Source organism: Somniosus microcephalus, chromosome 34, assembly GCF_052327205.1.
Source record: "Somniosus microcephalus isolate GS21.2 chromosome 34, FLI_Smic_1.0, whole genome shotgun sequence".
Classification (NCBI taxonomy): domain Eukaryota; kingdom Metazoa; phylum Chordata; class Chondrichthyes; order Squaliformes; family Somniosidae; genus Somniosus; species Somniosus microcephalus.
This window is the reverse complement of record NC_141020.1, coordinates 15,203,062-15,215,675: the sequence shown is the minus strand read 5'-3', so window position 1 is coordinate 15,215,675 and position 12,614 is coordinate 15,203,062. Positions and strand designations below refer to the sequence as shown.

The window sequence follows — 12,614 nt, the reverse complement described above, 5'->3', positions numbered from 1 at the left end:
CCCCCCCCCCCCCCCCCCCCACTCCACACTGAATTGTGCACCATCTTAACATTGCAGTAATGCTGAGTTTAACAAGGTGGCCCTTACCACACACCATTGCTGTCTGATAGCATGCTTCGCTCCTGATGGTTGGTTTAACTTGTTGGATGTTGGGCTGGTGAAGGCAGGTATGTGCGATACGAGTACTCGTTCTCTGTTTAAAAACTCACGAGCCACTTCAAGCAACTTAAAAGTGCCGTTAATTAAGCTGTTGGAATTTTTATCTATCCATGGCCCACCTGCGAACCACTATTCCCCATGTCCCATTGGCCCTGACCGTTGAGACTCCGGAGAGGGAAATATACAATGTCTTTAATAAAAAATGCAAACTTTTTAAAATACGCAAATGTTGTTGCTCTCCGGCAGGTCTCAGTAAGGGTTGTGGCTCTCGACAAAGTCTTACCATAGAATCTTACAGCACATCAAGGGCGCCGACTTTCAAAGAGCTAATTAGTCCCACTCCCCCGCTCTTTCCCAATAGCCCTGCAAATCGTTCCCCTTCAAGTATATACCAATTCCCTTTTGAAAGTTACTATTGAATCTGCTTCCACTGCCCTTTCAGGCAGTGCATTCCAGATCATCATAACTCGCTACATAAAAAAGTTTTCTCCTCATCTCCCCTCTGTTTCCTTTTGCCAATTATCTTAAATCTGTGATCTCTGGTTACCGACCCTCCTGCCAGTGGAAACAGTTTCTCCCTATCTACTCTTATCAAAACACCTCTATTAAATCTCCCGTTAACCTTCCCTGCTCTAAGGAGAACAATCCCAGCTTCTCCAGTCTCTCCACATAACTGAAGTCGCTCATCTCTAGAATCATTCTGGTAAATCTTTTCTGCACCCTCTCTAAGGCCTTGACATCCTTCCGAAGGTGCGGTGCCCAGAATTGGACACCATATTCGAGCTGAGGCCTAACCAGTGATTTATAAAGGTTTAGCATCACTTCTATGCTTCTATATATAAAGCCACGGTTTCTGTATGCTTTTTAACAGCTTTAGCCACTAGCCCTGCCACCTTCACAGATTTGTGTGTGCGATCTCGCATGTCCTGCACCCCCTGACAATTGAAGTTTTATTGCCCCTCATCATTTTTCCTCCCAAAACACATCACTTCACAAAACTTATCCCTGAACTCGGTGCACTTTCTGTCCAGCTTATATACTGTAACTGGGAGGGTGACATTTTTGGTAGAGTGCATTAAAGGGCCAGCTTGGTGCTTTTAATATTTGTGCCTATATTAAGAGATTATTCCTTTTACACCTGGGTTTTATCATGGCAAATGGACGTGGAAAGAAAACTCATGCCAAAATAACCCCCGTTATCATGTGATTTCCCCTTCCCGTGATCTGCAGTGGTCCAGTTGTGGGCTTTATACGTTACGCTGCTTCTGATGTGATGTGTTGAATGTGTTCTCGTTGGATCCTGGTTCACCGTTTGGCAGATTATGAAGCAAATCCAACAGTTGCTGTCCCTTGGTTGTCGCTAATGTTCCATTCTCATCCTCACAGGCACCGCTAGACTCCCAGAAATCGGAGAGAAGTCACTTAAACTCAAACCCATCATCAGGAAGTCGCTGGAATCTATAGTAAAATACCTGGGTAAGCAGCCACATGTGCAGCAGATTCACAATCTAGCTCAGTAACTGCTGACTCTCTGCAATGTTAATCTTTGGTCACACACACAAACTTGTGTTGATGATGTGCGGTATGTAATTTGTTCAAACCAGACAGTAGTGGGACCTGGGCGGCGCATTGGGTTGGACAGTGCTCCCATCACATCTGGGAGCTTGTTTCCTATCCGCTGGAAACTGATGGGATGAAAGTGTTCTGTCTGCTGGCTGTAAGTGTCCTAACTGCAGTGAGTTTGGGCCTCTCGATCCAGTTCCTCCGGCAATGACCCACAGCACAAACCCGTCCCTAATTCAGCAATAACGGCTGAGTATTTCCAGCCGAGTATCACCCCTGTGCTCGCTAAACCTACATTGGCTCCTGGTTAAGCAGCGCCTCGATTTCAAAATTCTCATCCTTGTTTTCAAATCCCTCCATGGCCCTCGCCCCTCCCTATTTCTGTAATCTCCTCCAGCCCCACAACCTCCCCGAGATATCTGCGCTCCTCTAATTCTGGCCTCTTGAGCATCCCTGATTATAATCGCTCAACCATTGGCGGCCGTGCCTTCTGTTGCCTGGGCCCCAAGCTCTGGAATTCCCTCCCTAAACCTCTCCGCCTCTCTATCTCTCTCCCCTCCTTTAAGACGCTCCTTAAAACCTGCCTCTTTGACCAAGCTTTTGGTCACCTGCCCTAATTTATTCTTATGTGGATCGGTGTCAAATTTTTTGTCTTAAAATACTCCTGTGCAGCGCCTTGGGAAGTTTTACTACGTTAAAGGCGCTACATAAATACAAGTTGTTGTTGTAGCATTTTCTGCTTTTGTTTCAGATTTCCAACATCCGCAGTATTTTGCTTTTGATTAAGTGAAAAATCAGCCAGGGTTTCTGTGTTTGGTATTTGGCGAACATCTTGCTAATGAAGAGGGCAACGCTTGAGTGTGATGTCAAAGTTCTGCTGGCGTTTGTGGAATAGTATCGTAGCGAGTGTCTGCACCTTCGGTAATCTGTGAGAATGTGCTGAGACTGTCTGAGTGCAGTGTGTGACATGTCCTGTTCTTTTACCCTGCAGAACTCCACCCACCTGTTAAGACTGTCTCCAGTCTGGCTGTACACGCAGGCAGTGTGACTCCCGCTAAGGTGCCCCCAGTCCTAAACCACGGCTCTCCGACCATTCTGGGCAAGCGAGGATACGAGCAGCACAACGGCATTGATGGTCAGTATATCGTACAGAATAAGCGGGTAGCCGGGCTGCTCCATCGCCCATCTCCAGCAGTCCGTAACTAGTTCAGATCTAATTCCGCACCTTTCTGACAATTATCACCTTGTACTGTAGACACCAAGTGTAAGAGGAAACTCCTGTGATTATCTAAGTCATAGTGAAGTTCACACGGGAAGTGAGAGCTCCTTAGCAATAGCCTGGTGGTGCTAACTTCAGACCAGACCCTGTGCAGGTTCCTGCCCATAGTTGGAGCTGTGTAAACCATGAGCTGGAGCGACAGAGCCTGATTCTTGGATCGGGATGCACAGGCCCCACCTGTGGTGACACGATGTCGCTGTCCCAACACACATCCCGTTCATGTTGCTTGGCTTGTTGACGCCTCCTGCTGTAGCGCAACCTGCACTGAGGGGCTTGGCCAAGATTGCCAAATTCCAGCTTACCGATGCGGACTGGTTTACTGCAGTTTGATCGCGTGTCAGCTTAATTGTATGTGGTATTCTATATTGTTCTTCATCACTGTCTGTTGGTCCTTGTTTACCAGGCACTATGAAGAAACGTCTGTTGATGCCGTTTAGGGGTAAGACAATCGCGCAGTCGTGCTCACGGCTACACGCTCATCGTGAGTGCTTTGTGTTGTCACTCCCCTTGCAAATCCCCCTGCTTTGATAACCTCCAAAACAGCCTCCGGCTAATTGCATTTCAGCACAGATCAGTTCGAGAACTGCCAAAACCCAACCGGGGCTTCTGGTCAGATCTCGTGTAGGGCTCGCAGAACTACGTGGTTATTTAACCTGGTTTGTGCGGAGAGCGACCTCAGTGAGGCTGCCTGGGAACAGATCCTCCCCTCGTTCCAGGAGCGAGTGGCTCCAGTCGCTAGCGATTGCGCTGCTCCTCAACTCAAATGGGTCTGGACCACCTTAACTAAATTCTAGGGACAGTTGTGCTTCAGGTGGACTGCATTTGTTGCCTGCTTTCCACAGCGAATAAAGTCCATCCCCAAACAACACCTTTTCCAGGTGGATTTTACTGTACTTATTCTCTGGAATAAGCACTCGCTCTTCAAGAGACAGGAAGGAGAGGAGGATCTGCTGGATGGGTTGCAGTGCCTGTCCTGGTGCAAGGGTTCCTGCAGTAAAACAATAGACGACAGTAGGTTCCTTCAGAGCCAGGAAGCATTGGTCGAGTCCCTGTGCTGCTTTGTTTAGGCGCAGTGTACAGTTTGTGCTCAGGCACGGTGTTGGGAGAATAGCTTGTGATCTAGAGGGAGAGCCTGCTATCCCTTGCCCCTGTTAAGCAGGGTAGCTTGTGATCTAGAGGGAGAGCCTGCTATCTCTCGCCCCTGTTCGGCAGGGTAGCTTGTGATCTAGAGGGAGAGCCTGCTATCTCTTGCCCCTGTTAGGCAGGGTAGCTTGTGATATAGAGGGAGAGCCTGCTATCTCTTGCCCCTGTTCAGCAGGGTAGCTTGTGATCTAGAGGGAGAGCCTGCTATCTCTTGCCCCTGTTAGGCAGGGTAGCTTGTGATATAGAGGGAGAGCCTGCTATCTCTTGCCCCTGTTAGGCAGGGTAGCTTGTGATCTAGAGGGAGAGCCTGCTATCTCTTGCCCCTGTTAGGCAGGGTAGCTTGTGATATAGAGGGAGAGCCTGCTATCTCTTGCCCCTGTTCGGCAGGGTAGCTTGTGATCTAGAGGGAGAGCCTGCTATCTCTTGCCCCTGTTAGGCAGGGTAGCTTGTGATCTAGAGGGAGAGCCTGCTATCTCTTGCCCCTGTTCGGCAGGGTAGCTTGTGATCTAGAGGGAGTGCCTGCTATCTCTTGCCCCTGTTCGGCAGGGTAGCTTGTGATCTAGAGGGAGAGCCTGCTATCTCTTGCCCCTGTTCGGCAGGGTAGCTTGTGATCTAGAGGGAGAGCCTGCTATCTCTTGCCCCTGTTCGGCAGGGTAGCTTGTGATCTAGAGGGAGAGCCTGCTATCTCTTGCCCCTGTTCGGCAGGGTAGCTTGTGATCTAGAGGGAGAGCCTGCTATCTCTTGCCCCTGTTAGGCAGGGTAGCTTGTGATCTAGAGGGAGAGCCTGCTATCTCTTGCCCCTGTTCGGCAGGGTAGCTTGTGATCTAGAGGGAGAGCCTGCTATCTCTCGCCCCTGTTCGGCAGGGTAGCTTGTGATCTAGAGGGAGAGCCTGCTATCTCTTGCCCCTGTTCGGCAGGGTAGCTTGTGATCTAGAGGGAGAGCCTGCTATCTCTCGCCCCTGTTCGGCAGGGTAGCTTGTGATCTAGAGGGAGAGCCTGCTATCTCTTGCCCCTGTTAGGCAGGGTAGCTTGTGATCTAGAGGGAGTGCCTGCTATCTCTTGCCCCTGTTCGGCAGGGTAGCTTGTGATCTAGAGGGAGAGCCTGCTATCTCTTGCCCCTGTTCGGCAGGGTAGCTTGTGATCTAGAGGGAGAGCCTGCTATCTCTTGCCCCTGTTAGGCAGGGTAGCTTGTGATCTAGAGGGAGAGCCTGCTATCTCTTGCCCCTGTTAGGAGAATAGCTTGTGATCTAGAGGGAGAGCCTGCTATCTCTTGCCCCTGTTCGGCAGGGTAGCTTGTGATCTAGAGGGAGAGCCTGCTATCTCTTGCCCCTGTTCGGCAGGGTAGCTTGTGATATAGAGGGAGTGCCTGCTATCTCTTGCCCCTGTTCGGCAGGGTAGCTTGTGATATAGAGGGAGAGCCTGCTATCTCTTGCCCCTGTTCGGCAGGGTAGCTTGTGATATAGAGGGAGTGCCTGCTATCTCTTGCCCCTGTTAGGCAGGGTAGCTTGTGATCTAGAGGGAGAGCCTGCTATCTCTCGCCCCTGTTAGGCAGGGTAGCTTGTGATCTAGAGGGAGAGCCTGCTATCTCTTGCCCCTGTTAGGCAGGGTAGCTTGTGATATAGAGGGAGAGCCTGCTATCTCTTGCACCCCCAGCACAGTCGGTCAGGAGCACTGCTGGTGATTATTGAGTCACAGCATTTCTCTCCATGGCTGGTTAAGGCAATGTGAGGCTGAGCCCTACAAACCAGAACGCTCCTGGCTCAATCCGGCCTGTGCTGCATTAGCTGGTCTCAGTTCATGGCAGTTGGCCTCCGTGCACTGGGGTGGGGATTGGCCAGTTTCTGCTCGTGGTCTCTATCCATTGCCCCCTTCTGCAAAGTGCGTATGTGGACATGGAATGGGGGCCGATTGGCTTCGCTGTCAACACCCACTGTCTAATCTCACACGGGGAATGGCTCCTTGGATGAGCTGGCATCGGGCTCAGCCAGTGCCTTCACTGGAGAGAACGGGAGGAGGCTGGGAAACATGGCCGGGTCTTGGAGTCTGCACTGGGACAGCAGCCCCTCTGGGGGTGGGTTTGGGGACCTGCAGCTATTTTCGGTTTTGGAATTGGTGGTGAGGGATCGGGAGAATGGGGCAGTTTTTAAATTCATGTGCTGCCTAGCTCTTTGAGATGGGACCCATTCGTTCCGTGGATGTTTTGGAGTGTTATCGGTTGGCCGTACTCCTGGCTTGTGCCCTACTTGTTTTCACACATTTGTGTCCCATTTCCTGTAGAGCAATAGAAGCTGCAAGGCAGTTACACAGTTCCGTGGCACCCAATCCCAATGATTCGTGCAACTGCTGTTAACTCCCTCGCTGTTTGTTATTGTGTGTGTAACGCGTACCATGCAGTGACTCTGCTCGTCAAACCTTTGAACATGGTGCTCAGCGGTCCCCTCCCTTCTTGCTCACCTTGCTATAAGTGGTTATAAGAACATAAGAAATAGGAGCAAGAGTAGGCCAATCGGCCCCTCAAGCCTGCTCCGCCATTCAATAAGATCATGGCTGATCTGATCCTAACCTCAAATATACTATCACTCTCCATCCCACCTGAACCCATGTGATCTCCCGGGAGAGGCGAAAAACCAGATAAAAAACCCAATGGCCAATTTGGGAGAAAAAATCTGGGAAATTCCTCTCCGACCCATCTAGGCGATCGAAACTCGTCCAGGAGATCACTCTGTCCCTGTATTTCCTGCAGTACTTACCTTCTGTAAGAGGTGATCTCCACCCCAGCCAGGAACAGGCCCAATTTACTCTTGAAGGACTCCTAGCTGGCAGCCTGTTCCCAAGGTCTCCACTAATCCCTGTGAATAGAACCATCTCCTGAAATCTAACACAGAATTAGAACACAAGGAGTAGGAGCAGGACCAGGCTACACGGCCCCTGGGCCCGCCCCGCCACCCACAGGGCCATGACCGATCTGAACCTAGCCTCGTGTCCGATTTCCTACCCGCTCCCCGTAACCCCTAATTCCCCTTACTTCTAGGAAACTGTCTATTTCTGTTTTAAATTTATTTAATGATGTAGCTTCCACAGCTCTCTGGGGCAGCAAATTCCACAGACCTACCACCCTCTGAGTGAAGAAGTTTCTCCTCATCTCAGTTTTGAAAGAGCAGCCCCTTATTCTAAGATTATGCCCCCTAGTTCTAGTTTCACCCATCATTGGGAACATCCTCACCGCATTCACCCGATCAAGCCCCTTCACAATCTTATATGTTTCAATAAGATCGCCTCTCATTCTTCTGAACGCCAATGAGTAGAGTCCCAATCTACTCAACCTCTCCTTATATGTCAACCCCCTCATCCCCGGGATTAACCGAGTGAACCTTCTTTGTACTGCCTCGAGAGCAATTCTGCCTTTTCTTAAGTATGGACACCAAAACTGTATGCAGTATTCCAGGTGTGGTCTCACCAATACCTTGTACAACTGCAGCAATACCTCCCTGTTTTTATATTCCATCCCCCTAGCAATAAAAGCCAACATTCCATTGGCCTTCTTGATCACCTGCTGTACCTGCATACTAACTTTTTGTGTTTCGTGCACCAGGACCCCCAGATCCCTTTGTACTGCAGTACTTTCCAGTTTCTTGCCATTAAGATAATAACTTGCTCTATGATTTTTCCTGCCAAAGTGCATAACCTCACACTTTCCAGTATTCTATTCCATCTGCCAAATCTCTGCCCACTTACTTAGCCTGTCTATGTCCCTTTGCAGGTTTTTTATGTCCTCCTCACTCACTACTTTCCCTCCCATCTTTGTATCATCTGCAAACTTTGATATGTTACACTCGGTCCCCTCCTCCAAATCGTTAATATAGATTGTAAAGAGTTGGGGACCCAGCACTGACCCCTGCGGAACACCACTAGTTACTAATTGCTAGTCTGAGAATGAACCATTTATCCCAACTCTCTGCTTTCTATTAGATAGCCAATCCTCCACCCATGCCAGAATATTACCCCCAATCCGTGATTTTTTATCTTGAGCAATAATCTTTTATGTGGCACCTTGTCAAATGCCTTTTGGAAGTCTAAATACACTACGTCCACTGGTTCCCCTTTATCCACCCTGTATGTTACGTCCTCAAAGAACTCAAGCAAATTTGTCAAACATGACTTCCCCTTCATAAAACCATGCTGACTTTGTCCTATTAAATTATGTTTATCCAAATGTCCCGTTACTGTCTCCTTAATAATGGACTCTAACATTTTACCAACCATATGTGAAGGATGGTCGGGCGACGAATCACAGAATCCTGTTGAGATATAGTCACTGTATTGTATGTGTTATGTGCGTATTCCCGCTTGTATGGTGTTGCTGTGTGTCCGTTAGCTGGTCATTATCCCATGAGCCTGAATGAAATGTGTTGTATCTTGATTTGGGGATAACTTAGCGCAGTTTGGGAAATTAGCTATTGCACAAGATAATAATGAGGCAGACCATTCGGCCCACCATTCGTCGGCCCAGCTATCACCCCCTGCCCCCCCCCCCCCCACCCCCAGCGTCCAACTGCTTCTTCAGTGATTCCAGGGTTTTATCCCTGCCACTTCCTGCAAGGGTCAGCATCAATCAGTCCTAGATCACAGGTTATAGGCAGAGTAAAGCCTCCTCTACTCTGCATGAATCCCAGGAAAATGGCCCTCACTGAATCGGTGACATTTCCTTCAATTCCCGCACCAGTCTTTCGGTGTCTGTTCGGAGCAAAATTGCCAATTGAGACTGTTTTGTGCTTTGGGCCTATGCTCAGTGGCTCGAGACTGTCCCAAGCTCATCTCGCACGGGGTCCTTACGGCTGAGGGGGCTTCATTCTGTTTATCCAGGCTGGATTGGAACCCATGTCTCGGAGGTGATCAGCCACACTACCCCACCCAGCTCCCCCATCTGACACTCTTAGTGCTATAGAATTAGCAGCAATTGACCAGATAAGAAAGCTGGTTGCAAGGTGAGCTGTTCGGAGCTGGCATGAAAGTTTTGTATTTTCTACCTTATATTAATGAATTCATTATCTGGAAAGGCATCCGTGAATTCTCCAACTCCATGCTGCTGCAGGATTTGTGCATTGTGTGTGTGCATCTCACTACTATAGTGCAGTGGTGTACCGTACACGGTAGTTTACACTGCACAGGGGACCATAGGGGAGTTGGCATCCAGCAGCCACCCCTAATTCTTCCTGGGAGAGTTGGGGCTGGGGGTAGCAATACTCAGTAAAGGTGCAGTGGTTGGGCTGTGACTCGGAAGGTGAAGGTGGGCAGGGCAGGGGATGGGAGGAGTAGGTCAGTCTGCCAGACCTGCTTTGTATTTCACTGCTGCCAGTCAGCTTCAACCCCAGTATTCAGCAGTAACCTCTTCACAGAAACAGAATCACAGAAACCCCACAGTGCAGATAGAGGCCATTTCGGCCCATCGAGCCTGCACCGACACATATCCCACCCGATCCCCGTAACCCCTGCACCAACACATATCCCACCCTATCCCCGTAACCCCACGTATTTAATCCCCCTAACACTAAGGGTCAATTTATCATAGCCAATCATCCTAACCTGCACATCTTTGGACTGTGGGAGGAAACCGGAGCACCCGGAGGAAACCCACGCAAACACGGGGAGAATGTGCAAACTCCACACAAACAGTCACCCGAGGCCGGATTCGAACCCGGGTCCCTGGCGCTGTGAGACAACAGTGCTAGCCACTATGCCACCGTGCTGTTACAGCTGCCTCTTGTTACAGCTGCCCTCAAAAGGGGATGTGCGTTGGAGTCCTGCAACATTTCAATGCCTGTGTTTGAGCCTAGAATCAGCCATTTGCTTAGAGGGGTGGCGGAGAGGAACAGGAATTTCAGGGCTCAAAACCAGGAGGTGATTTTTGTGGGAATGTGGTAAATGCTTCCTGGGCATGCTGCTGTACCGGAAAGCCATGTTTCAATTATGAGATTTAATTCATTGGAGCTATTGAGAGCCGCGGGCAATGGTGGGAATTCATTAGTGAGGCACGTGTGACGCCGGCTCAGTCCTGCTCATTGTGAATTCTCAAACTGGGTTTTATACTGTAAACGGGGGCAAATCCCAGGCTGGCCCCAAAACCAAGCTTTCCACATCGACGATAGCAAAATACTGCGGATGCTGGAAATCCGAAATAACAACAGAAAAAACGCTGGCAAAACTTAGCAGGCCAGGGCAACATCCGTGGAGAGAGAAACAGAGTTAACGTTTCAGGTTGATGAAAGGTCTGAAACGTTGACTCGGTTTCCCTTTCCACATCGAGCTCCACAATCTTCTAAAGTGTGTGTGTGTGTGTGCGGGAATATTTTCTTCAGTGAATTAATGAGTGAAATGACCTGTAAATGTAAAAATTCTGATAGTTCAATTAGTGTTTGGTTACACAGTAAGCCTGAATGTCAAAGCATCCACTCCAGGATCCCTGGTGTAGTCGCAGACGCTTGTGTTTTGGTTCAGGATTTTTGTGAAAGGTTTAGTGCAAAAATAAAACCACTAAAAAGGGCCAGAAGTGAGGGGAAGTGGAGAGGTAAACCCACCGTGCGGTTCTGGGGAGCTCGGGGTGAGTCCAGGGGGGATTCCTCGGGGAGGGAAACCCACCGTGCGGTTCTGGGCAGCTCGGGGTGAGTCCAGGGGGGATTCCTCGGGGAGGGAAACCCACCGTGCGGTTCTGGGCAGCTCGGGGTGAGTCCAGGCGGGATTCCTCGGGGAGGGAAACCCACCGTGCGGTTCTGGGGAGCTCGGGGTGAGTCCAGGGGGGATTCCTCGGGGAGGGAAACCCACCGTGCGGTTCTGGGCAGCTCGGGGTGAGTCCAGGCAGCAGTCCTGTTCCCCGGTGAGCGCAGCAAGCCAGAGAAGGTCGAAGCTGGATTCCAATGAAAGGAGTAAATCGGTCGCCCGTCATTCCTCCAGCTTCCGCTTACAGTTGGTGATTGTTGCCCATTCTACAGGACAAGGTTGCCGGGACAGCCATTCCTGGTGTCCAGAGGCGGGCCTTCAGTCTTGGGGCCCAGGCTCACCGTCCTGTCATTTCCTGCCGCCTCCCACACCAGCGATTTTAAATCTTTCATCGATTTTTATTTGTGTCACTAAGTAGTTTTGTTTGTTTTTTTGCTGTGTTGACTGTCCAGCTTCGGCACTGACCTGCAGATAGAACTCTCAGACACCTGCCCCCCAGCCCCAATGCTGCTCTGCATCCTTCCTACTTGTGTGTGGAGGTTGGATGGTAGATTCCTCAGTATTCCGAAGTTGAGCCTCCACATACGGAGTTCCTCCTGTTCGTTGCCTGGCCTGGAGCTCCGGGATACTTTTTGCCCATCCTCCTCCCCTGCGGATATTGCACTGCTGTTGGGATACAATTCCACGGGCACCGATTGCCGTCTGCTGCCTCACTGAGGGCTGTGCAACTGTGGGGTGATCAAGACCGAGGCTCTGTTTGACTGGAATGTTTCAGTGTTCTTGCTTGTTATGTACGCCTCACTCCTGCCTCTTCCAAGCAACAAACTCGAGACCAGCCTCAGATAAAGGCCAGGTGTGGGTAGGCTGCCTGAACCCCAGCACCTTGTTTTAATGGACAGTGTCTCTGGTGACCTCTCCCGGGGGGGTAATTGCAATTCCTGAATGGTCTGTGGCGGTTGAACTCATTCACAGACTGAGGAAGACAAGTTAAGATACATAATCTAGTAACAGTGTATTGAGCAGGGGTTTGATCATCAGCACTGAGACCCCAGGTACTTGCACACACTCCATGCTGGCTGGTGAGGGAGATCCATTGAGGCAGCCTGGGTGCAGGATCTTTCAGATGGGGATATTTCGATAAGGGAAAGAAGAAATCACACACAACACACTGGTTTCCCCAGAGCTTGTATGAATGTTTATTCACTGCATTGTGTGTGTCTGCAAACACTGTTCCTTCTTCTGTTGTAATCATCGAACACAATGCTGACACTTGTTCTTCTTGCTTTACATTTAGCTAATCATGGACAAGTTAGACAAATGGTAAGTGTTTCTTACACATGGTGCAACAGTTTTTTTAATTATTGTTAAGTATGTGTATTGTATTGAACAATTAACACAAAGACTTAAACGTATAACTCAAACAGGCCTTTACTGGTTGGAGGTAGGGACTGCACATAGGTCTTTACTTCATGCCCACAGGCGGGAACTGAGGGGGATCAGTACCCACAGTACTATTTATACCCCTATGGCCAGGAGTGGTACTGCGTATCACTACGCCCAACAAGTAGTGCAGTCCTGTCCATAGGTTCAAAGTAGCACACATATTACATACACAACATTCCTCCCTTCCTAGCTTTACAGTCATCTCCCCATTTAACATAACGTAATAACATATATACATATATAACTTCAGGTTTACATAACAGAATAACATAGATACATAGATAACTTCATGTCAAAAACAGATCACAGATTC

General features: G+C 49.5%; 1 protein-coding gene across 9 annotated transcripts in view; it reads left to right on the top strand.

Annotated features, from left to right (window-relative positions):
* LOC147096799 (metastasis-associated protein MTA1-like) overlaps window positions 1-12,614 on the top strand; it is a 171,738-nt gene that overhangs the window by 141,738 nt on the left and 17,386 nt on the right. For 7 of the 9 annotated variants that reach the window (XM_085973428.1, XM_085973436.1, XM_085973434.1 and 4 more), the window contains 4 exons: window positions 1,546-1,635; window positions 2,714-2,857; window positions 3,405-3,482; window positions 12,153-12,178. In XM_085973428.1, coding sequence (XP_085829554.1) covers window positions 1,546-1,635; window positions 2,714-2,857; window positions 3,405-3,482; window positions 12,153-12,178 — 338 coding nt within the window. The remainder of the gene's footprint in view (window positions 1-1,545; window positions 1,636-2,713; window positions 2,858-3,404; window positions 3,483-12,152; window positions 12,179-12,614) is intronic. The other 2 variants (XM_085973429.1, XM_085973430.1) reach the window with 2 other exon arrangements.